This window comes from Pithys albifrons, chromosome 18 (genome assembly GCF_047495875.1).
Source record: "Pithys albifrons albifrons isolate INPA30051 chromosome 18, PitAlb_v1, whole genome shotgun sequence".
NCBI lineage: Eukaryota > Metazoa > Chordata > Aves > Passeriformes > Thamnophilidae > Pithys > Pithys albifrons.
In genome coordinates this window covers 183309-209769 of record NC_092475.1, presented here as the reverse complement: position 1 = coordinate 209769, position 26461 = coordinate 183309, and the positions used below count along the sequence as shown (strand labels likewise).

At 38.6% G+C, this 26461-nt stretch overlaps 1 protein-coding gene across 5 annotated transcripts in view; it reads right to left on the bottom strand.

Annotated features, from left to right (window-relative positions):
• The window catches only part of NCOA3 (nuclear receptor coactivator 3), a 58247-nt gene that overhangs the window by 20516 nt on the left and 11270 nt on the right, over positions 1-26461 (bottom strand). For all 5 annotated transcript variants that reach the window (XM_071572546.1, XM_071572548.1, XM_071572549.1 and 2 more), the window contains exons 2-5: positions 19803-19842; positions 6827-6902; positions 3180-3287; positions 1238-1404 (exon numbers count right to left, since the gene is read on the bottom strand). In XM_071572546.1, coding sequence (XP_071428647.1) covers positions 1238-1404; positions 3180-3277 — 265 coding nt within the window. In that variant the 5' untranslated portion in view covers positions 3278-3287; positions 6827-6902; positions 19803-19842. The remainder of the gene's footprint in view (positions 1-1237; positions 1405-3179; positions 3288-6826; positions 6903-19802; positions 19843-26461) is intronic.

Sequence of the window (26461 nt, the reverse complement as noted above, 5' to 3'; positions counted from 1 at the left end):
TCTACAAGAAGGCTTTGACTCATGTGAATAGATGTGTTATGTACACATGTGTGTGTGTAAAATTAAACCATATTTAAAGAGTCAAAATACCCCAAATTAATTGACTGCAGTGAAAGGTGGAATGGGAATCTGTGTCAGGCAGCAGAAGTACAGAAAATAAAAGGTAAGCTTTGTTTCATGGTACTTGCTGACTGGCTAAGCAGGCCTCAAGAGGAGTACAACATCCTAGGAGAAGATTCTCATGTACTCAACTCTAAAACGAAGCATTAGAATACACCAGATGACACTACAAAAAAAATCTAAAAACAGGTGATGAATTTTCAAAATTGTTCTAACACGTCTTCATAAGATGTGGCAATTAACCATGACAGGTAAAATACATACTGTAGCATACTTGATATTTTTAATACTCTACTGCCAGAATGGTGTATACGTACCCCTTCTTCACCCACCAGTCACTGGGGGGTGAAGATGGGGGTGGGGTAGTATTTTGAAAAGAAAAATTACATATACCCCTCACTATACATGTTGAAACACAGGTGTTTCATACACCTCTGCATTAAAAAGGTATTATGCCACTTAGGTTTACCCCAGCTGACAGAAATTACCAAGATAGGATGAATTGTTACTTTCTCCTTTGTTGACTTGACTCATTCCTGAACACAGTAACCACACTAATTAATTATTTGATCTCAATCTAGATGTATTTTAAATATACCACCATCCAACACTAATCATTTTGGAAATGTGTTGTAAACAGCACAAGAAAACACAATAGGAGAAAACAGCAATAAAAATCTCTATCTCTGACTGGATAGAGGCTTGCGCCATAAGAAAAGCATAAATTTCCTTGAAGTGAAAGGCAACAGCATGTATTCTTCATACTAGTGGGTATTTGGTATGTAGTACAAGCAGATGCTACAGTACCATCTGGGCTTTTTTACCTTGTCTGTGCACCAGCTTAAGCTTTTCTAGTATTTCCAGGAAACTAGTAAGAAAGGCCATACAATGTTTTAAAACCCAATTCCCAATAAAGAGTGATGATAAATACTTGTGCACATTTAATCTGAAAATCATTTAATGCTTATTTAAAGTTTGGTTCAAGCCAAAATCTGAAGACTTGCTCAGTTACATGCTATTGTGAAAACCATTATTCAATTTCCCAAATAACAACTGCTTCAAAAAAAGAATCACAAGAAAATTAAATTACTTATTTCGACTCAGCAGGAAACTGTACCTTGGTCTTTTATCTGTCGAATCTGTCTCACGGTTTCTTTTAAAATAGCACATTTGTCTGGTTTGACATTGAAATTGTCGATGTCACTCAGATTAGCAGATATCAGCTCAGCCAGTTCTTCAATGTACTTGCTTTCCTGCTCACGCCGACGCTTCTCACCACTGCAGCTGAGACCAGGAATCAGAAACATTGTTTCGTGTATTTACGCACCATCCTAAACAAAACCTGTGCTCACTCTGTGAGCTTTAATGGCACACTCACCCATTACACCTGGGCAGTACTTATTCTTCCAGCAAACAGGAATCATGAAAGGCACACATGTGTTTTGCTACACTGTCCTTTGGTTTGGGTTTTGTATTTGGTTTGCTCTTTTTAAAAGAATTTTAAGCACAAATTTATCTTAAGAGAATATAAGAAAGCTATTCATCCCTCCCCCCTGCCCCAAATCCTCCTGTGTTTACTCAATTGTCAAATTAAATGAAAAGAGCAATTACCTGTTAAAATTGTAGCACTCATGCAGAAGTATATTTTAATCTTAGAAGCTGCTTTAGATTTGCTTAAACTTTTTAAGACAAATGAAGAGATTTTTAACATTATATAAAATCCCTTCAGTTTGCTTGTAGAGAGATGACTAAAGAAGGTGATAACTCAGAAATTTCTAGGTATCAGGACAAAAATGCCATCTCAACATGCAGGAAAAGCAGAATCCCAGACAACCTAATGTTGATGGATAAAATCTCTCTTTGAAATTCCTTTTCCTACATAGGTTAATGTGTTCAGTTAAGACACTGTCTGCAGCCTATATCAACAGGGAGAAATGTTATACACAAAGTATAGCAAGAGTAGAAAAAGAAGAAGGACTCAGGGAAGGAGCAAGAATGCATGTGCCGAGGTAATCAAAAGAGAGTGAATATTCTTTGAAAAGAAAACAAGTGAAAGAGTTAGGGAAGAATGCATGAACCGATATAAGAGAAAGCAAATACATGACAAAGCTGGAGCTAGAAAGATAAAGAAAGCTAATGAAGGGTGACAATCTGAAAAACAGAATTCCTGAGTGGACAGTCAGACACTGGAGAAAGGGAAAAAGAAATTGGAACGGAGGACTCTCACGAAGAGACACTGGGATGTGGTAAAAGAACATTAAGGATCTCCTACATGACCTGTTGCATGATGCAGGTAAATGGCATGGGACAGTGGGGATGTGTATAAAAGCAAATATGAGTACTCACAAGGCCTGGTACCTTGGTGAAACTGAAGAGAAACTTAATAAAAGTTAATACCCTCTGAGCAGAACAATATGAAATGATAGTACAGAACACTTAATGTGGTGGAGAGCAATGAGGTTTGAGGGAACAGAAAATCGAGTCCCTCAGATAACAATACGTGACAGAATGGGGCAAAGGGCTGGAAGATAGCACAGAATGCCAAAATCTGAGATGAACTTGAAAAGAACTAGTCTGACAAAGCAGAAGTACAAACAAACAAAAAAATGGTCAGCCTCTTACAGTACTCTGTGCTGAATGTAACCATCTGAAATGAGGCCTGTCAAATCAATTACCAGATACAACTTGATACCTTTAAAAGCTCTGTGAAGCAAAGAATTTTTCTTCTTTTGCCTTGCAGTCACAGCTTCAAACAGTGATTCCTTATCTACTGGAAAGCGTCCCTGCCCATGGCAGGGGGAGTGGAACTAGATGATCTACGAGTCATTCTATGATATGTTCACTGTATTACAATTTCCACAAGAGTCTAATTATAAAGCATTGTTCATCAGCTTTGGCATAGCTACACACAACAGTAAAACTACTTATCTTCACAATAGGAGAGATAATTTTTCAACTGAACAAATTTCTTAGAGAGAACTAACTCTAAATTACAATGAAAACTTGAAAAGTGTTTTTAAAAACTCATTTAAAACTGAGAAAGTTCTACATAAACCTACCTTGCACCTGGGGTGTCACAGGGCAATGGCTTGCGCTTCCTTGACTCATTGGTCAAGCTATCCAAGGAGTTTTCTCCTAATCCACTCATTTTGACCATGCATCAGCAACTAAAAATCAATAAAATATTTGTGAATGAACCTCTCAAAATACTAATTCAAAATACAGAGAACTTGAGAGAAAATCATTTATGTTTATCAGATTTACAAGAAGTATTCTTACTGGAAATCCATACACCTTTTTGCTATTAAAAAGAATGTTTGCTTTCCATTTCTTTACAATATTTTATTTATCCAAAACACTAGTTTACAAAGCTTTATATCAATGTAAGCAAAAATTAAGGTTGAAAATTTGTTTCAGAGATATTCAGAAATTGCACCATTGTACTGGGACCACTGCATGCATTCAATTTGCCTAAAAATAAAAGATTCTCGGTATTTTACTGTATGTCTGGACAATCTGAAAAGAGAAATTAATATGCTATGCAAAAGTGCAGCTGCAGACACCATTTTCATCCTTAGGAGTCACCCAGTGAGCTTAAATGAGTTTCACAACTGGCTCGGTATAAAGCCAACAGATTACTATTATCACTTTAACAGGTTACTATAATCTTAATTTCCTACCTCTTGCTAAACCTTCTAAAATGAAGAGTTGTCTAAAACTTTGAGGCTCAGGCAAGCAAAGACTTCGAGTGCCTTTCATTTTTATTGCTTCATTTTTTAGATCACAATAAAATTAAAATCAACAGTAAAACAATCTCACATTTGAAATAAAGAATTAGAGAAGATGCCTAACTGTACTGTGGGCATGGACTGCACAGGTAAGAAGCTGGTCTTTGATAAAAAACCAGGCTAAGTAAGACAAACTCCACATATAGAGAGATGGAAGAACAAGTCTGAAGACCTTTATTAATTCAGATACCCCTCCAGAGCAAAAGGCTCTCAAATACACGTATTAGGGCCCACCTCATGTGAAGTTCAAGAAAAATACACCGTTATGCCACTAGATGGCAGTACAGCACTGAAAAACTGCAGGGATCACATCTCCTGCAATTAAGCGGCTGAATAAAAATTACTCACACAAACAAGTAAGGAGTTGCAAAAAAACAGATTATAGAAAGAGTTTATGATCATGCTAAAAGCAGCTGATTTTCTCAAGCTGACACTCAACAGAACATATGACACATAAGGTCTTATGCCTACAGACCACACAGCTAAAGCTGGATCCTCAGTCAGGCTGAAGGTCAGACAGACACAGACACACAGAGATAGGCAGGCAGGCAGACAGACACACACACGCAGACAGACAGACACACAGACAGACAGACAGACAGACGCGCACAGGCACACACACACACACACACACACAGACACACACACACACAGAGACGCGCACAGACAGACAGACGCGCACAGACACACACACACACACACAGACACACACACACACAGAGACGCGCACAGACAGACAGACGCGCACAGACACACACACACACACACACACACAGACACACACACACACAGAGACGCGCACAGACAGACAGACGCGCACAGACACACACACACACACACAGACACACACACACACAGACAGACGCGCACAGGCACGCGCGCGCGCACACACACACACACACACACAGACAGACAGACAGACGCGCGCGCACACACACACACACACACACACACAGACAGACGCGCACAGGCACACACACACACACAGACAGACAGACGCGCACAGGCACACACACACACACAGACAGACAGACGCGCACAGACACACACACACACACACACACACACACACAGACGCGCACAGACACACACACACACAGACACACACACACACACACACAGACAGACGCGCACAGGCACGCGCGCACACACACACACACACACACAGAGACAGACGCGCGCACACACACACACACACACACAGAGACAGACGCGCGCACACACACACAGACAGACGCGCACAGGCACACACACACACACAGTTCCAGGGCTGGTGCTTCCCTCCCTGTAACTGCATTCAAAGGCTGAGTGTAGACAGAGCCACAGGGTTAAGAGCTACTCTGGAAGGAGAAAGGAAGAGCTTAAAATATAACTCTTAAGGCTACCTCAGGAAGGGTGTGAGCATAGCAAGTATGTCTGAAGCCAAGAGTAAATTCTATATAAGAGAAGGAAAGATTTGAAATACACAAAACAGTTGAAAATTTGAGTTAGCACAGCCATTTCACTATGACATAATTTTGAAGGTTACAGGTTGCATTGAATGTTTTAGAATGGTAATGTAATGAGAGATAACATTAAATGGAAAAACATAAATTACTACATTTTATCTCAGAAACATGATACTTATCTAAGAATAGAATGCTTCTATTTAAGAAAACTTTTCAGTCCCTAAATACAGGAGCTTGGATACAAAAGGAAAAATTATGTAATCTGCATAGGCTGTTTCCCTACTCTTAAACTGAAGTAGCTGGTGGTAGTTTATTCAGGTCTGAAGCTGCAGAGTTCCTGCACATGCATTTTCCTTTTCCTAAGAATATCATTACAAGCTGGGCAGGCATGTCATGCCCAGAACAACTCTGAAACTGTTAAGCTGAGGAAATGACAGAAGCTGCTTCCCAGGACAGATGGATTTACAGTACAAATTGTTAACAGTCCAACTGATTTCCCAGCTACTGGAAATATTTGCAAAAGATGCTATTATTCAGTGAGTTAATCATGAAAGAAATCTTCAGTTTAAAAGCACCAGGTGTTATATTTATTCATTGAAGATGAACCTATAGCTTCTAATGGGCTAAAAAGTTTTTCCAAAAAGAAATCCTGTTTTGGAAGTTTTGGGGAATATTCCTGAAGTGAATAACTATTTCAATAGACAGTTCCAAAACACAGCTTTCAAAAGTGAAAATTTTTATGCCTTTTTACTACTAAACCCAAAAAGGTTTAACACAGTTGTCTTTGTAAACTTGCTTTCTGAGCTAACAGGCAACAGCATTATTTCTGTCTGGACCTCTAATGCTGGCCAGAAAGCCTTCACTGCTAATTATACAGTACAATATAACCTACCTAAGTGAAGCATTTTTTAAAGAAAAGAATTACATAGTGAAATTCTTTCCATTACTGGCATAATTAAAATAAATCTAAAAGCTAGCCTAATTTAACTGAATAGGTCAGTTACTACATAAAATGGGGCAAATACAAGAAATTATATTAAATTTTAGATCAGTATGAACTACCAAAAATACAGGAATGATAAAATCTTCTGTCCTAGGATATTCTTCTCACTCAGGATAATGGAAATACAGATATGACAGCAACAACTCCTATGAAAAATCTGAAAATCTGACAATTGTTCTGCTTTCCTTGAAGTTGCATGTAGAAGCTCAAAAAGTAGATGGCAAATCTACTGCACAGAATTATAACTAAGTGGAACTGTATTATGAACCTAAGGTATCAATATATACCCTTATGTACTTTTTAATGAAATCTGTATGCAAGTATTTGCTTAAAATCCAAGAAGCTACAGCAGATTGATTACATATGCTTCTTATATACTAAATTGTAGCTTTCCAAACAGCAAGGGAATAACTTTTCATATATATTTTTTTTCTAAATATTTTCCAACTATGAGATCAGTTACTTACTTGCCCTTAGCAGACATTCAAGAACAGCATGTTTTCCAGAGGACCTTCAGAACCAGAAGTCATTTTAAGTCACATCCTGAAAAACAGAAATAATATATAGTATATAACTGCAACTTACTGTCATCTCTGCCATATGCTAAATAGCTCAAAAATCTGAATCTCAACATCACAAGTACCATCCAGCAAGGTAGATTTTCTTTTACATGAGAACTGAGCTTATTTATGTGAAATGTAATTGTTTTTTGTTACTTTGGAAGAAGCAATGAAACTGTTACAGATGTCTGACTTTAGCAACTTTTAAATCTTAATATGAAAAGTCACACCCCCTAAGTAATTACTTAGTAAAGACATGACTGGCAATGAGTATTATGAAAAGAGATTGTCCTATGACCAGTGCATGAACCTTTCTACTATTACTAACACCAATAAAACTCAAGAAAAAATAGGGCATTTATATAAAAAGTGACTCCAGGCCATTTGACACAGATATAGTTTGCAAGTAAGAAGAATGCAAGCTGTACAATGCATCTCTACATATTTCAACATCAGCTTAATCAGTAATTAATTTTCTATCAATTCACATAATCTTTTAAAATGGAGTTATTTAATCCTAAATTATTCAAACATTAGGCCAAAGTACATAATCTCTCCAAATTAGTAAAGGGCATCAGCTAAAATCCTTAGAATATGAAACTTATCAGAATGACCATATAATTACGGAAAACTTTGCTTATATATATTTTGATCACTTTTAACCTTTTTTGTTTGTAAGTGGATATATTAATTTAAGTAATGAAAGCTTGTTTCATGCCTTATCAATATATTACTTCAATTCTGACCACTAGACATAGTAATGTGATTACCTTTTCAGTACAAACTTTAACCACTACCATTAGAAAGAAAAAGTCCAATACAAAGGGTTATTGTCAGAAACTAAGTAACAATCATATCATCATATTAAATGCAAATACAAAGCAAAAACTGCAAGCAGAAATTAGATGAGATTCATGGCACAACTTAGGAAATTAAGACAACTATACTTTATGGGGAAAGAAACGCACACATAAACACGTGCTGGTTCTTCCCTTACAGAAGAAAGTAGCTCTTGTAAGATAACCAAGTGACAGAAACATTTTCCTACACGATCTAATAAAGATATGGGAGGTCTTGCCTTTATTTAACAACAAGTAAGAGATTAGTTTTCCCTTACAGGGGTGAAAAGCAACTTCTCAAACGTTGTTTCAATACAGAAAGAATGCAATCTGCAGCAACAAAAATTTCCTTTGAGACAGCTCTACACCACCTGACGCTTCAAAACCTGAGAGCACTCAAAAAGCTCTTGGTGCAAACAGGAAATGTAATCAACTGGATACACATGATCCCTGTCCAAGACATCAACAATTCCATTCCCTTTTCTGAAGCTTGGAATGTACCATCAGCACATCCATTCCCCTTCCTGAGACTCCCAATCAGGCTTCAAACACATTTTTACAAGCATGCAATGTGTTTCTTCTGGTATTCTACCCTACTAGTGCCTCCTGGAAGCAAAGATTGCTTGCTAGATGGAGAGAGAGAACTTCAACACAACAACAGTATTAATTTAACAACAACAGTTAGCATTAATTTATTTAGTGCTATAGCATTGCTACAGTTGAATCAGATCCTATCATGCCAAAAGATTACTTATTTCACAGAGATGACAGTTTTATACAAAACATGTTTAGAATGAGAACAGTTCAAAATCAGTTTTTCAAAGTAGCAGTAAAGAACTAAGCAAAATATCAGCAATGTCCTTGTAATAGCCTGTCCTTGAAAGCTTAAATGTAGCGACAGAATTCATTTCACATTTGGATCAAAATCTCTGACAACATCAAAATGCATTAAAAGGAAAAAAGTGTGTTTGACAAAATGAAACATTTACTGCACACACGATCAGTTTCTGACATATGATCTCTATCAAGCAGATGCCAAACTTAAGCTTTTAAACTTCTACAAGTAATACTCAGAAAAGCATTCAAAACAGATTAACTTCTTGCGTTTTCCACAGCTATTACTATAAATGGATGCTCATTCTCAGTATTTCCAATTTAGTCTTTGAATACTGTATGTAAACTGGAAGTATTCATCAATGCAGTTAAGTATGGAGATTGGCTTTTAATAAAATTGCTTATTTGAAGAAGTAAACTTTCAAGTTCAAGCTGCTGAGTACAAATACTTTTAATTAGAATTACACAGGTGAAAAACCATTCTAACCATTTGTTTTATATTTGCATATTTTAAAAGCAAACCTCTCAATTAAAAACAAGTCTCTTAATCAAAAGCTCTAAGTAATGCAGAATTTTTTGCAATTATCTGATTGTTTGGTTTCCCTCATTCTACCTAAGACAACGGCTCATCTATCTCCTTGATGCTCACGTTCAGCCTGTCAGTCTGGTCACTCCATCTGCCATTTCCCAGCACTTGCACAATCACAAGTTATTAAGAAGGACCACACAAGTGTATCAGTAGCTGGGCCCTCCCCCCAAAATTCTCAAGAACAGTCTTGATGCTTGTAAGTATTTCTACACAGCTCTGTTATATTTTGCCTTCGCTGGAAGTTCTAGGGAACAGCAAAATATAATTGTCTCTGTGCTAGCATGGAATGTCCTGGCAGACACTGCAAAAAAGGTGCCAGAAATTGGGTGGCTGCTCTCATGAATTTATAACTAGCTGAAATACATATTTTCAAGGGCACAAGTATTTCAAGGAACAGAATGTAACATGACAACAACGAGAAACACCTCAAATAACTTAGCAAAGTATTTAATTTAATCCTGTAAAATAGCATCTTGTAAAACAACTAGAAATTCTTCTGTACCAGCAGATTTTCCACATCTTGAGTGCTCTTAAAAAACAGGACAGGTAAAGCAGTCTAGAGAAGCAATAAAGAATGTGACCTGCTAGTATAATTTAACCACAATGCTGGAAAACAAAGCAGCCAACCATAAAAGGATGTTGGCACAAAGCTCAGAAATGTAGTGCAAAGCACAAAATAGTCTTCTGTTCCTGTGAAGGCTTGTTTTTTCTACATATGAATAACCTGTGTGAGAAGCATGTAAAAAAGGAATCTGTTTGCTTACAGCAAAATCATTCCTGCTGAATGGCAGGGCACTGCTACTGCTCAACCCAACCATCTGCATGTCTGTGCAACCAGTACAGGCCACGAGCAAACACACACCGCCCACCCCAACACCTCCGTGCGGGGAGGCAAGAGGGGGAACACACTGAGGGCTCCAGGTACTTCAGAGGTATCCACAACTATGCTAACAGCTAAATTCTAAATTCATTGCCCTGACAGACAGCGAATCCAGTAGTGAGGGTAGCTAATCTCAAAACAGAAGAAAAATGTCTGTATTTATTTTGAAATTAAATACATTAAAATAAAAGTAGATATTTGAATTTAGTCATTCCTAATAGTCCTAGCTGTTTCAACAGCACAGGTGAACACACCAGTTTTAATCTTCAGGGAAGCATAAATATAGCTTGAAAACTCAGGCACACACTTTCAAGCTAAAACCACTCACTCCTTTGCTGATATTTTTAAGTCAATGATCTCTGAGGTGATAAAACACTATTTGTTGGACAAAACTCACTTTGCCGTATCTCGCCATAAATTTCTACTATATACAAATACACAGTCAGCTAAATCTTCCTCTCACTCAAATAGAATAATGTCAAAATTACTTGTGACCTAAATCTCTTTTTGTCTGGCCTATGCCAATTAGGCCGAGAGGGGAATCAAAGAAGTGGAGGTCATTAGAGCTCCAGGAGAGAAAAGAACCCACAGGAGTGGACACATCTGTGACATCTCAATGGGAACGGAGACAATTGAAGCCTTACACAGCTCTGATGAAGGCTGTGGGGGAGGAAGGATGCAAAGCCTTTTTTGTGAATAATTTTGTAAAATGCAGTTCAGAAGCCTTATGTGCCATATCTAAATTACAATCTACTTCTTGCTGGATTGCTTAGGTGAATTCAGGTTTTAGATGAACCAGGCAGACATCATGAAACAGACTCAAACACAGAGAAACAGGAAAAGAAAACATCAATGTTTACAGGAGGAAAAGAAAAAGTAACTGGCTAGGTATGATGGGTACATTTTATAAAAATGAGCAAACCACAGGGCACATCTATGGAACAAATAATGCCTAGCATTTCTATAGACCTCAACAAACATTACTGCCTGGCCATCAGAGGAAACAGTTCAGATCCCTTTGGAAATACTAAAGCAAAGATAGCATAAAATAAAAAAGTTCAAATTCTTACTAGAACTCACCAGATGTAGATTTTACAAATTTCATTCCAAATCTGACATAGCATTTAGAGATCTTTATAAGACCAACAAGAGTATGAGTCAAAATTAAATTAATTGGCTTGTAATATATCTACTTTGAGTTCAAAAAGGCCTTTCAAACCTCAAGCTTCATTTTTAATAGTATTTTTTTACTAGGAACATGCACTGACAAACTAAAAAGACCGAGTATTAGAATCACTACAAATTCCCAGCTATTTAAAACCCTAATTAAAATTTAACTTTAAATTTAAAACTTTGAAGTCTTGAGTTATGAATTAAGTGAAAAAAGATACTATGAATTCTGTGAAACACTTTTCCACATTAAACAGAGACATATAGACTGCTTGAGACATATATTCTAAAATTTCTAGCACATCACAACTTCATATTTATTTTTTCATTGTATCACATCATTTTAGCTCCAGTTCTAAGTATTAAAACCAGGCATCTCAAACAGTCTTAACATGGAAAGAAAAAGGAAGCCAGCACATTAATCAGTTACTGTTTGTGCACACAAATCCAAGAAATTCTGAAAGATGGTATTATTCTCCTATAAAGTTAGTTGTGTTTAAAAAACAATATACAGCTTAGAAGCAATGCATTTTAGCATTCTAATAACTTGTCTAATATGTGCATGTTAAGTGTATGAGTGAAATTTTTTTTATCAATTGTAAATGGTTTTCCTTTTCATTAACATGATGCCCCCCTTGTCACCCCCGTAAAACACCCCACAGGACTCCAGTCTGTTCCTGGGCATCACGCTCTATTACTCAGTTGGTGAAAATCATAAACATTTATTCTCTCTCCAAAAGTTCTCTCTGCTTCTTACTGATCTAATTTTTCCATTTTCAGCTTCAGGCTACTTCAAAATAAGATGGCTCTGACTTAAATCCTCAGTTCTAATCCTGTCACGACTAGCGAGCAACACTGGCACGGGACCCAGGACTACAACATTACATAGGTGGTAGAGAATCAAGGTGAAAAACAAAGGAAATCTAAAACAAAGAGACAGAACCTCTTTCACTGCCTTATAACAGCATTGCGTTGAAAAAAGGAGGAATGACAGCTTTTGAAGTAACAAATCACCTAATGAATATTCTATACAAAAAGCTGGAAAAGGGAAAAAGAAGCATAATTAAACTTATCGACATGCCAAATAATATGATTTAAACTTATTAATTCAAAATTCCTGCAATCGGCATTATCAGGAATATCACTATCTACACAGGTATTTTTCTTAAGAACAACACTCATATCAACTAAAAAGGATACCGTGACCGTTACAGACCATTTGCCTGACCATTTGCCTGGCCAGGAGAGCTCAGTTTTGTCCCCTCTATCTAGGATTCAATAGGCATTGAGTAAAAAGCAGTATTATGTCTTCCCCCATAAGACATGAGAATTTCTTCTCTCAAACAGAATAAACTTTCTGCAATTGTCCATGCTCAGTACACTCAGCCATTTTTCTTCCCTAGGACAGAGGAAGCTTATCATTAGAAAAAAATAGACATCACTAACTTTTAGACATCACTAATTTTGCAATTCTCTATCACATCACAGCTCTAAGGTATTAAAGGATACTTAGCTGTCTGCTCTAGCGCTAGAAATGGAAATACATTTAAGCAGTAATAGCCAAAATGAAAAATATTTGCCCTCTATTTTCACAGTGTCATTACCAAAAGACTACATGCAGCATGTGGAACCAGCAACACAGGAGACAGACTGGTTTGGCTAGCATATAATTTTTGCTCTGAATCCATTCATGTTTGTCAGACTCTTGATTAATCATATCTGAGAACCAAAACTGTCTACTATACTGTCTATTGATTACAATGTTAGTATTGCAAGGATCATTGGACTGTGCTTTTAATTTACTTACCTTGAAGAAAACCTTGCATTTCAAACTGCCATCTGACAGGAGAGAGTGAAAAATGGGCACTGTGCCACAATACATCACAAAGAAATTCTGATACCGTGAACTGTAAAGTTGGTCCCTTCTGTTGTCTTAGCCTTCAGCAGACTTGTAAGGACAACTACATACCACAAATGACCAAGTTCAACAGTTACGGAGCACTTCAGCCAATCCTCTAGTCTTCCTCCTTCATCCATTCAGGAAATGTGGTCTCTAATGTTTACAAATCCATTTCTGCTTTGATAAGTTCCCTGATTGGTTTTACTGATTAACATCCTGAAGTACAAGCACTACATTATATACATGTGCTCAATAAACATCAAAAGGAAAGGAAGTTTAGAGAAATCAGAGTTTGTGATGAACTAGAACACATGACGCGTATCACACACACACAAAAGCCGAGTGTAAATGGCAGACAAGGCCCTACATTAGCAAGTGAAATTTTTTTGAGCAGCCCCATACTGGCCCACACGCAAGCAAATAACCTAAGACCAGCTTTAAATTATGCTGGAAATAAAGCAGACTCTTCTGAAAAGACAGAAGAGTAAATATCTTGGTCTGCTGCTTTGGCAGAAGTCAGTAAGGAAAGCTTCTGTTTCCTGTCCCTGTGGCCTGAAAAGACCCGAGTCTATAACAGAAGCTAGGAATAACCTGATTAGCAGGGCACATCAACCCACAAACAATTACATAAGTAATGCAACCTATGGAGATTATAAATGCATAAAGTACTTTCAGCTACAGCAGCCAACCCTTGTATTTATCACATTTTTCAAGAAAGTGTGGGAGGTGAAACACACCTCTCAGCAGGTCTGCTTTACCAGGATCACACCACTTTGCTATCAGAAAAACACCACGCTTTCTACACACTGGTTTGTACGCTAAACCCCCCACATTTCTCAGATGCTGAATTCTCAAAAACAAGACTGTGTATATGTACACACGTGCTTAAAGGAATTCCATGACTACAGCTTAAAATTTTTTGCATCTATTCACATTGCATCCTGATGGTAAATGCAAGAGAACTTAAAAAATTATTGTAACAGAGAAGATAAGAGAATGAATAGATTGTCTTTTAGGAAGTTTTTGCTACAAACATTCTCTTCAAAAAGGCATTTACATTGCAGAAACACAATCTATTATTGATGCAGAAGACCAAGAGCTGAAGAGCTGCAACAAAGATGCAGACAGGGCAGTTTTCAGACAAACTTATTGAGGAAGAAGCCAAGAAAAAGCCACTTATTGGATCCCACTTGGACTGCACTCTTAGACTGCAGATTTCATCACCAGTTGAAACAGATATAAAAGCAGGGAAGACAGATACAATGGCAATGTTTTACAACCAAACAATAATCTAAGGTCCAGCTACTAAACGTCCACTCTTTTCCAGCACCAGTTAGGAGCCGACTGAGGGGGAAGTGCCTAACCGCAATACCAGATACGAGAATCCAAATCACTGTCCAACTCCATGATCAAATCCAGGAGACTGATGGGAAATAAACCAGCAGAAGTTTGAAGCAGGCAATAGTAGTACTGATGAATTTGGAATATAGTTTTCTAAAGTGAGAGGCTGTGCTCTAGAATTTCCTCAAAATCACCCTTCTATCCTTCAGTAAAACTACTTACTCTAGATAAGAGAAGGAATAGATGAAAACACCTTGGTGTGAACTTCTCAGGTGGGGTTCTTTCCCCACTTTCTAATTAGCCCTGATCGTCAGCATCAATTTGGTGATTGTGTTTTGTTGGGTTGTTTTTCTTTAGCCACACAAAACCCATGACGGAAGCTGAAAACACGGTCTCCTCCTCGTTTACTGACGGGAGTTTTAGAAAGACGGCCTGGTACCAGACGCCAAGGCACTGCAGCTTTGCGTGAGCAGCACTCGGAACTCCTCGCTCGTTCCGTCCTCCCCGCCCTCAGCCCCGCTGCGTGCGGCACAGCACGGCCACAGAGCAGAAACACAGGAAAAGGGCGGGGGGAAAGAAGCCCTCGGCTCTTGGCAAGGGAAGGCGTTCCACAAGAACTGCTACAGGGTCAAAAGTTTACCGTGGTTTCAATTTCACCTTTCAGCAACCAATGAGCGCGCGGCGGGCACAGGCCGGCCCGGCCCGGCCCGGCTGCAGCCTCTTAGCACAGAAATGGCCCTGCCCGGCCGCTCTGCCCGGCCGCTCTGCGGCCTCTCAGCACAGAAATGGCCCTGCCCGGCCGCCCTGCGGCCTCTCAGCACAGAAATGGCCCTGCCCGGCCGCTCTGCCCGGCCCGCCCTGCGGCCTCTCAGCACAGAAATGGCCCTGCCCGGCCGCTCTGCCCGGCCTGCCCTGCGGCCTCTCAGCACAGAAATGGCCCTGCCCGGCCGCTCTGCCCGGCCCGCCCTGCGGCCTCTCAGCACAGAAATGGCCCTGCCCGGCCGCTCTGCCCGGCTCGCCCTGCGGCCTCCTGCGGCCCAAGCGCTGCTCTCAGCAGAGAAATCAAAGGAAAGGGGAGCTGGCGGAAACAGTACGCCAGCGAATCAGACGTTGAGAGCTGCAGAAGGGGGTCCCCTTTCCCTCGTTTTAGCTGAAAATCACGTCAGTAATTGAAGAGGTAGGACTGCCACTAAGCAGTGTCAAAGCAGCACCGACCTTCGGAGCTGTGCCAGCTGCGAGCCCGTGCTGGCAAACAGGAACAGCTGACCTTGCGAAAGGGAGGACAGCACCGGCACAGAATGGTCGGAAAGGATTCGGAATGGGGAGCGCAGAGCTGCAGTGCATGGTGCTCTGGCACACGGCTGGGCAGCCCAAGGAGCAGTGCTGCCCAGTCCCCACAGTACCATCAATAACAGTCTGCTTCTGGATCATGACAACTTCAAAAAAAGACATCCTCCATCTACTCCATGAAGGACAGATACTGAATTTGTGGCTCTTACATTCAAAAACCACCAGGCCTTCAGTGTTGCACAGGAAGACAAGTAGTACCTAGCCACAAAAGTAAAAAACTGTCTGAATATGAGACACTGGTAATAGATTGTCTTGCTTTGGCTCTGAAAAAGATAAGATACATCTTCATCTCCACTTATTTTATTACAGAACGAGAGAATGAACATAAAACAGACTTCCTGTTCTACTCTATCATCACTAACAATGCAGTTTCACCTCAAGGACTATAGACTCAGTGAATCGGTGCATGGTGGGGTACCCCAAAATCGGTGTTGATGACAGCAAATACTGAATGACACAGTCTATGGTTGTGTTTTGGCATCCATTTGACATTGGAAAGTCAATGTCAACTACACTTAAGCAAGGAGAGCAGCAAATTTATCACCCCTTTACTGGCCTTGCAGGTTACAAGAAAAGAGGATTAAAGCACTTGTGAAGATGTGGATGAGAGTTCTCAGTTCAGTGCAGCAACAGACAACATAATGTGAGGCACTATGAACAGAAGTATAAAAAGCACATAGTTCAGGCAACTTCTGTACCAACATAACCTAAGAGTATTGGTGGTTAAACACAGCAGAAGGGGGTAAGGTTACTTAAAAGATCTTAGCAACTCTGACTTGGTACCGAGCAGAACAGCAATGATTTGCAGGGTAAACAATGTGGAAAAAACGTTCCAAAGTAGGCAGCAGTCAAATCACAAAACACTTGGGAGCATGTATGTTAACGTAGTCTGATCTCCAACACAATGAGAAGAATGACAAGAATCTGAATATAATCCTGAAGAGGCAAAATGAGTAAATATGCCATCGACATGCTGAAAAGATTTATGCTAAAGATGCCAGTTAAAACAGAACTCAGCTGTCCAAACCCTGAAGCCAACCAGATGGTGGTTGTTCATGATTATGCACATGACAACCTAAGGGGAAAAAGACATTAGTCAGTTGGCAGCTATTACTAATTTTCCATCAAGATGCAGTTTGAAAATTGGTAAATTACCTTACCCAGAACCTTAAAAGCTTTCACAGCACTTCACAATGGTGAAAGATACTCTGGTTTCAGCCCTCTGTATAGGTCCAGAAAAAGGACAAAGCCTCTTACAAACAGCCATGCCAGCTGAAAATACTGATGGTCATCTTCTTGTAACTCAATTCACAAAATTGTTTTAGGCAGGAAGATAATCATGCAAAAACTCTTTAAAACCTGCTTCAGGAATCACCAGCCACTCCATTTAAGAACAGCCAAAGAAAAACAAATTCCAGCTGTAGGGCAAGGTGAAACAGTGATTTCTTGAACAGGGACAGGTAGATTCCTTTTTTAATCTGTGCAAATAGGTCTAGCAGCCCCTTAAGGCAGCTACTATGAGGATAAGTTTAATGCCTTGAGAGCTGCTAGCATAAGATGCAGAAAGTGACTGAAATCTATAAAGTCAGAAAGGTGCAGACAGCATCGAGCTAATGCCCTACTACCAAGCTTTTACACTCTAATTCAAAAATGGAAAGAGACTAATGAAAATGTTGTATTTTCAGTTTAGCTAGGTTAAAATACAGTTTTTCCAACAGCAGTTTAAGCCTTAATTACATATATAAAAAGCTCTCACTATTTTCCTCTCAGTAAAAAAAGCGGTTTGGTTTTGTTGTTTCACCTTCTCTAAATACCATGTCATTTTAGAGAAATTATTCTAAATTGAGCTATCATAAATAAATTCCCTTTTATAAGATGGCCTCATTTTGAAAGAAAATGGATGCTATAAAATTTTACATCTAGTCAGCATGTTACCAAGAAGCTTTTCAGTGTGTTCTGAATTTGATTAATAGAAGCCAAGGTCACTTCCTGAAAGAAAGATGCCTACACTACTGCAGTGCCAGCAAACAAGACTCCTCTGAGCTCCGAAGCTGGGGGATGGAAAGACACTAGCAATTTCTAACACTTTCTCAAAAAACATACCAATTACAATATTGAGTAATAGCTGGAATTTTTTTTACTACATTCCTACATAAGTAACCAGGTAATTAAAGTCTGAATCTGTATAATCACTGTTTCAAGCAAAATCAATTCACAGTGATGCACCAGCAAGCCTGCAAAAAAATACTAATTCTGAGGACGCTTTACTAAACTGCACACAATTCCCTTGAAAATGTATCTTTTTTACTGTGTATGTTTTGTTATGCAGTTCATGAAGCTACTAAGAGACTGTCCTTGAATTAACAGCATGTCTGAGCCCTTCTGAGTCTGTGAGGCTCCATCCAATCTACACTGTGTCCTATTCTGAAGCCATTTGGGAAAAATACATTTCAGAAAAGCACACAAGCTCTTTACAGAAGTCTACAGGATGACTTTCCCGTTTCTGAAAACTCTATCTAGCTTACAAATCCAATTAGAAATTAGCCACGTTCACCTGAAACACAAAGATATTTCAAGATGGTAAAGGTATTTTAAAACAGGTTGTGAAAATAAGACCCAGACCAAACAGAAGGGGGCATTATTTTTGCTTTTAGTGTGTACAGAGACACTACAATTTTGAGTACCGCACCAGCATCAGGGTGGAAGGAGATCTATTGCTGAGAAACATTTTAAATGATACACCAGCAGACCTCTCCACAAGGACATCCAGGGGCACACAGTCCCTCTCAATGTAGTAACTTCATCTTTAATAAAACAGCCTTGATGCACCCAACATTGCAACAGATGTTTCATACTAGGCTGAAGTTAGGATGATCTACTGCCTGAAAGTTAATTTTGGCAAACTGCTGCACTAAAAGAAAAGAACATTGCTGGGTTTTGAGTGGGCACCTTTGCTTGAAATAGAAAAATACACGATAGCAAATCATTACCTACAGAGGCACAACTACACCTCTGGCTAAGGATGCATAACATTTTCCATCGCAGCAGCCTCTTCTAATTTTTTAATGACTGTCTCTGACACATCCCTCAGAACTACTTGTTTTGTAAAAAACTTGCATAAAATTGGTTCAGTCCTTTGAAGAGATCATTCTCCAAAGGTTTTTCACCCCCTGTCTCCCTTTCATTTTCTTCATTCACTTTAACCTCACCTCATTCTAGACAAGCCAACTCATCTGAATTCTAATTCAGGGGACCTATTAAACTGCAGATCATAGAGGTTGATCTTATCACAAGAGATTATTCTGAACAACTTTCTAAGAGATTATTCCTTTCTTGAGAGCAAAATCCCACTGAATAGAATCTACAGACAAGTTTTTGGTTTTGCTGCACTCCAGCAGCAGGTAGAGAGTGACATATTAATCCGTGTGAGTATTGAAAGCTAAATTGGTTACCCTCAAAGTTATGACAAACCTCAAACAAACAATACCCACCAGCGATCAGCATTGTATCTGCATGGGGCCCAGAACGGCTTTAGCTAAGGAATCCTATTTCATCACCATTCTTTCAAAATAACTGTTCTGAGCAAGACATTGACATAATCAGTTACTTCAGAAAGAAGAAAACTCTGGTATCAGTGATAGAGAGAATAAAAACCCCAAAGGCACATCTAAACACAGAAGGATGCTACCACCCCATCCCACCTCTTTGAAGAGCAACATCCTTTAATAGCCCAAGGATTCCCCAAAAGGCTAATAGCATTAGATACCAAGATACATACCAAGGTCAGGCCATACCATGCATTTCCTCAAGTTTAAGGGAGGTGGAAGTGAGCAAACTATATACCATATCAATACAAAGCATAAGAAAATATTTTTTCTAGGGAAATTAAAATTATTTTCTCCCTTTTCCTAGCCCCATAATATCAAGGGCTTATGATAATCAATTCAGAGAAAACAAAGCAGTTCTGACAGAAGACTCACCTAGGACAGTGTTCTCTCCAACAGAAGGCCGTAGGAATGCCTAGAAAAAGAAGCATACAAATGTGTTTCAACATACTCTTAAACTGCACAGTCTGCTGTTCAGGAATTTCCTGGTTCAAAAGGAATGAGTTTCCTAGCAGCTGGATTTCTCTTCTATATAAATTTCCTTTTGAATCCATGAATATTGCTAAAATATTCTGTGGCTGTCAGTTCTGTAGTTAAGCTCTACGCTATGTGAAAATATCAGGTTTTTATTTTTAATCATACCACCCGATAATAAGGAGCATAAGTGAAATGTCTGAAAAGGAAAACACTTTCTTCCTGTTGATTTTCCATGACACTTGTGGTTTTTTATAGATTCACACTGTACTGTCAGGCCAAGAGGCAGGAAAAAAAAAAAGATACTGGAAATTCTGTTTCTCATTAAAAACACAGAGAAACATGAAGTCCCTTATACTCTTTTTGATATTGCATATACCAGAAATACTTCTATTCAAGAGGAAGGCATACCATGCAGTATTTTCAATTTTCTAATTTTATTTTTCTGACAACTCGCAACACAACTTTTGGAACGCTATTTAGAACAGCTGTGTAAGAATTAATTCAGATTTACTCTTTATTTTCCCAAGTGGAAGAAAATTGGACACCTATCTATTGGTTACAGCGTGCCCTCTCCTCCCCCCAGGTAAAGCAATAGGAGAAAGACAAAAGTACCACCGGAATAAGGACAAGTCTCCTAAATTGAGTGCTAAGGATACAGACAGCCACTCACCCTGAAAAGAAAGTTCTCTTAAATCACCATAGTTTCTTCTTCAACGACCACCCTGAGTGTAATCATTACCCGTAGCTATCAAATCTACATTTGCAGAGGACAAGAATATCAGAGGTAAGCAAGCCACATTAGGACCTACTTCCAGAACAATACTAGGTTTTTTCTTTAAGAGTTTACCAAATCTTCATGCATTAAGCTTTGCAGAATTGTTTCAGACAGGATCAATCTCATTTCTATAAAGTATTTAGCAAACTTACTGGTTAAGTCAATGAAAGAATTTACAATAAGCAGAAATAAAGATATATGCAAAACCAAGCTCAAAGAACACTGGAAACATCTAGTAAAAAACTCTATAGTGAAATAACTGATCTGCTACTCTGGCTTTATCCAAAGCCCAACCAAACAAAACAGGTTTGTTTTAGGCTTTGACAGGAAGCACATTTCAGTTGTCTTAATGTCCTCAACCTATTTTGCCTTCAGGGGGAAAAAAAAAGCCTTACTGAGACTTAGAAATCCCATCTCCAAGCTTTAACTTGGCATCAAATTTGAACTAACACTTTGATACGTTATCTAAAATGTAACAAAGCAATGGCAGCAACTTTATTTCACAATACACTTTATTTCAGTACTTTTAAACAGCAAGAAACCAACTAAACAATACACAATCCACAATACAACCTTTATCCAAGCTGGAAAAGATATTAAGGTTCATGTGAAGTTCAACATGCTCTATTTTTATCTTCAGTCATCAGCATTCTCATTAGCAGTAACTTAATACATGAGAAAGCATTAGGAGCAGCTAGGAAGTTATTTTGCTATAGAAATTTATTTATATATTTAAAAAAAAAAGCCCAACAAATAGTTCCACTGAAGTTGCTTAGGCCTCGCCAACTAATGCAATATCCCATTGTCTCAGTATACCAAATTAAGGCTTACAGATTGCTTTAGAAAGTAGAAATTAATTGCTTCCTATTTCTTCACAGTCATGGTGTACTTCATAAGCACATTTCATTCCCAAATTAAAATCCCCAAACTCTGGAGTCCCATTTTTCTCTAGCTCACAGAGTAACAATATTTGTATCCCTGCAGTTTGACACGAATGCAACAATTCCTTTAGCATGCCTTTTAGTAGTGAAATTTATGATACTGCTTTAAGAGCTGATGAAGATACTTCTTAAAGCACTTCACAACACCAAACCAAGCCTGAGAACCTCATGATCGACTTCTTAGGAAAGCAGACTTCACATTAATAGTGAACTGAAAGACAATTCCTTTGAAAACATCCCAGTACTTCGGCACTTCGAGAAGGTTATCAATAGGGAAGAGGCATGAACATCTGCTAGTCATTAAGAGAAACTGGTTTTGAGCCCTCCTGGGTATGTGAGCACCCATATCACACCATAGCCTTGTTTGGAGGCCAAAATGCTTTCAAGAGGTCCAGGGTATAAAACCATCTGTTTTTTCTAGAGATAGCCTCTCTCTCTCTCTATATATATATATATGAAGGTGTCATGGCACTAGGAAGTACCATGATATATTCCTAGAGAGAGAGAGAGAGTGGGAGCAAGCGAGAGAGAGTGAGAGAGATTTACTGAAACCTTTTCAGATGACTGCTACCAAAACAGTGAGTTAGTGGCCTCTCCATGACATTTTATTGCAGGTAAGCAATAACTTCATTTCTCTGAGAGCATGAAACTAACTTCTGCCAGTTCTGGCAGCAGTAACTTCTGCTATGTCACTGTACATTTTAAGTAATTCAAAACTTAACATTTACAGGATGACAATAATAGCTTTTTAGCTGGAGCAATAGAAAAGTGTTGCGGCAAACTTCACCTGGAGACGGTTTAGTTACATCTGGATTTACAGCATCAAACCCGAGATAAACAAATTATCCCAAGTGGAAAATCACCAAAATATCTCAACTCTGGAAGCTGTGTTTTCTGCTTATCTAAAATTATTAAAGCAATTTACTATTCGTTGTTTTATCTGCCTCTTGATCTGTGCTTTGTCCTTCTGTTCCTCTAGCTTTTGACAGACAAGACTGCATGGAGTGAAGCAGATTCAAAATAATGCCAAATTCTATCAGCCTTTGCTGAGAAATTCCTCTTGCACATAGTATGAGGAAAGAACTACTAAGATAACTGCCAGTGAAGAAATTTAAGTTGATTAGAAATATTAGTAAAAACCTTTATACCTTAGGCTTGTTCCAGACTTGTTTCAAAAAAGGTACCAGTGGTACAACTGTCCTGGAAAGCTGGTTGTTTTGGCTGAGCTGTATCTAACAAGCTGTATCCTCTCCTAAGAGTTAAGAAAGTTTCAGCATTAGAAGCTGCTTCACATTCTGCAGAACATGCCTACTGTATTGTCTTATCTAACAAATCTTAATCTAAATTCCTCCAGTTATGAAATACCAGCTATACACTAACTGATTATCTCACCCACTGGAGAGACATTTAAGAACTGTCTGGACACAATCCTGTGCCACGTAGTCTAGGACAACCATGCCTGAGCAGGTTCGGTGGGCCAGATGACCCACCGTGGTCCCTTCCAGCATTCCCCATTCTGGGATTCTGTGATGGTGGCAAATCTTGGATTAGAACTTAAGCAAATGCTTAATTCTGCTCCATGATGCCACAGATTCTTTAAAGTAATACTGAGATGCACGAGGACTTTCTATGCAGCAAACAGAGAAAAGTCAGAACAGTTTCTGAAATCTCTGGCTCAGAGGTGAGCCCTTTAATTTAGCATGCAGACACTAGAAATGCTACCTTAATATACCAGGCAAGTAATAACAAGCCGCTTTTCAGCTGTATTCTTTTGTGGGCGAGGTTTTGTTTTTGTTTTACACTATCCAAGAGTGCTAGCTGTACCCCTGTTTCAACTGACAGTTAAAGTCTCTCCAGGACTGTCAGTGGGGTTTTTTCCACTGTTGATGCTATGGAGCCAGCATAATTCTATCTGAGAAACATTCCATTTCATGTAAAGGCTTTTTGTTTGTTTGTTTGTAATCAACAATAACAGTGCAGGAATGAATCAACCGCTGGTGAAGTGCCTTGCTAATAACTTCATTTGGCAAGGAAAAGAAGTCTGTGAGTTCTCCAAGTTTACTATTTAAGAAAACCAAACAAGTCTAGATCAGATTACAATTACTAAATATCAAGACTCCATAACAATAGAAACTTTCAGGGCAGTATAACTGTACAAAAGTATCCAGCCGTTTGTTCAAAATAATATATTGCTGACTACTGCAAGGAAAAAATCCTTTGAAGTTGCTGAGGCAATTAGTGTACCTAAACTTGAGTCTATTTTGACTATAGTCAAATAGCACCTATATTGGAATAAAACATTGCCACTGTCTAGGACCTTAGCTGACCTGCTTTTGTTAGAAGGTATCAACTAGTTGCATCCTCAAGAAATCTGTAACAGGGCCAGGGTGGAATATCAGACTGGAATATCTGTGGAATATCAGATTGTTTCCCTCATAAACTCTTGGACAGGTCTTAAATAGAAGGAATACATATGAAATACCATGGAAAACTCAGGTATAAGGCTACCCACAAGTCTAGCCTGCTCGCTTTTGGAAAACCATACTGTGTATACATGAAGTGAAACACAGATCTGACTTTTCGCTTAAGCAGGTAATATCTGCTCTACAACGATTTGTTTTAGTAACATTTGCATGAATATGTTTCTGGTAACTTTGAAGTTACCTCTCACCGGCAGTGTAGCAAAGATCTTACCTGCAGTGAGAACTTTGTTGACCATCTGGATAAAGTCAGCACGGTGCTCAGCACAGGCTCACGGCCCAGTGCAACGAGCCAGCAATGCTGCGGCAGTACAGCCAGGGAGCTGCCCAGAGGCCTTGGGTGACCAGCCTGTACCTCACACTACAGCCATGTCTCTGATCATTTATAATGAAGACACCAGCTCTGTGGCTTACATTACCTCTCAGTAAATACTTCCCCACATCCAATTTCTTAGTTGCCTGTGTAAGATTTTTTTTGGGTTTTTTGTAGACAAGATAGTGCCTTAATATGCCACCACATAACATGGAAGTGACCTGGAAACATCTGTTATGTGGTCCCAACGAGAACTGTTCTCTTGTTATAGCCACACACTATAGGAATGGATACACAAGGATGCTCATGTTATAAAGCGTGTTAGAATTTGAACAGACTGCTTGCTTTAGTGAAAATGACACAGACATTTATCACTAATGCCTCTTAAAGATCACCCTTAATAAAGCAAAAATTTTTTACCAACAGTTTAAAAATGTACAACTTGATTCCACCTTCTTACTGAGGTCTAGGCTTGTTATACTGAGGATGAAAGGATACTGGATTACTAACCTGATATCCTTCTCTCTTATGTTTTCATTCACTCCCTAACTTTAGGTATATCCTGTTAATCAAGAAACAAAAATATCAGTTCATCTATCATTTTTGTGTAGTACTAGTAGTACTCCAAGAATGGAGCTCCCTGGGTTCTTGGGACAACTACTTTTGGAGATCCCAAAGACATGTGCTTGGGAAATAATAATTCCAAAACCAATAAACTAACGAGAAGTTAAAAAACAGCAGATGGGAGAGGAGAACAATTAATAGATACGTTTGAGAGGAAGTTAGGAAAACTTCTTGCTTCTAGCCTAGAAAGCAAAAGAAGTGATTAAATTGCTGTCTTAATACATTAAGGGCTCAAAACAAAAGCTTACCACTTTGAAAAAAAAAGATTGAGAAGTAATCAGCCATGTTATTAACTGCTAAATGTAATGGTTGTTTCTGTTGCTCTCATACTGCTATTTTAGTCCACGAAATGATAGAAGAAAGAAGAAAGACAAGCTGACATCCAAAAAAACCCTAAACAAAGTGCCACATAAAACACTGGAGTTTTTACTAGTCAGGTAACTATCCAAACCAAGGAAAACAGCACTTTATCATTCTAATCAAGTCAAGTCTAGTGGATTCAGCCTTATGCATGCACTATAATAGAATCTCTTGTAACCTCAGGTAGCAGAGCAGCTTCAGGACCCATCCCTTCTCTAGCCTTGTCTGTGAATCCCTGCAGATCAGAGGGAAAATGCTGCCACATGCACTGCACATTCTCTGACTACATACACAAGGATTTAGATGCGAGAATGCATCTGCATGTGTCATAAAAAAAGCCCTTAAGAAGCTCTGAATTCTCAATGCAGTGCAAGTTTTCACCATCTTGTCTAAATTTTCACCAGCATAAGCAGTCACTTATGCAGCAGAAACTTCAGGCTTGGTCACCAATCCCTATTCAAGTTCTTCACTTTCTACAGGTTCTAGTTTTGTTTTGTTTTTCTTTTAAATATGACAATTTTCATGTCATTGATACTAAATTACTTAGGACTTCCATTAGAACTAAAGTCCACCTCTCAATGTTCCTAAGAGTCTTCAAATATCTGACAGATGATTATAGAGGATAATAAAGACAATCCCCTTTTTCATTGAGTTAAAAATAAAATACTCCCTTGCATCACTACTGTTTCTTTTTCAAAGCAGAATGATCATTTCTGGAATGGTTTGGTGCAGATATTTTGCTTAAGCAGCAAGCACTTGAGGCTATGACTGATAAGTGACCTTGAGACAGCTCTCAGAAGTCAGTTGCCATAGTAACATCACCACAAATGTGGTACATCTTCAGCTGCTATAAGAACATCTACTCTCTATTAGTATCTCAGTATTAAAGGAGGAAGTTACTGGATTTTTTTTATTATTGTTATTTATAAAAACTTGTGCTGTGGTAGACACTGTATACTGTGTATGAAATCAAGTGATTAAGGCTATATATACAAATCCACACCCAGTTAAATAAAGTACCCTAAAATAATGTACTACTGAAAGTTAAAGGTACTCTGTGTGTT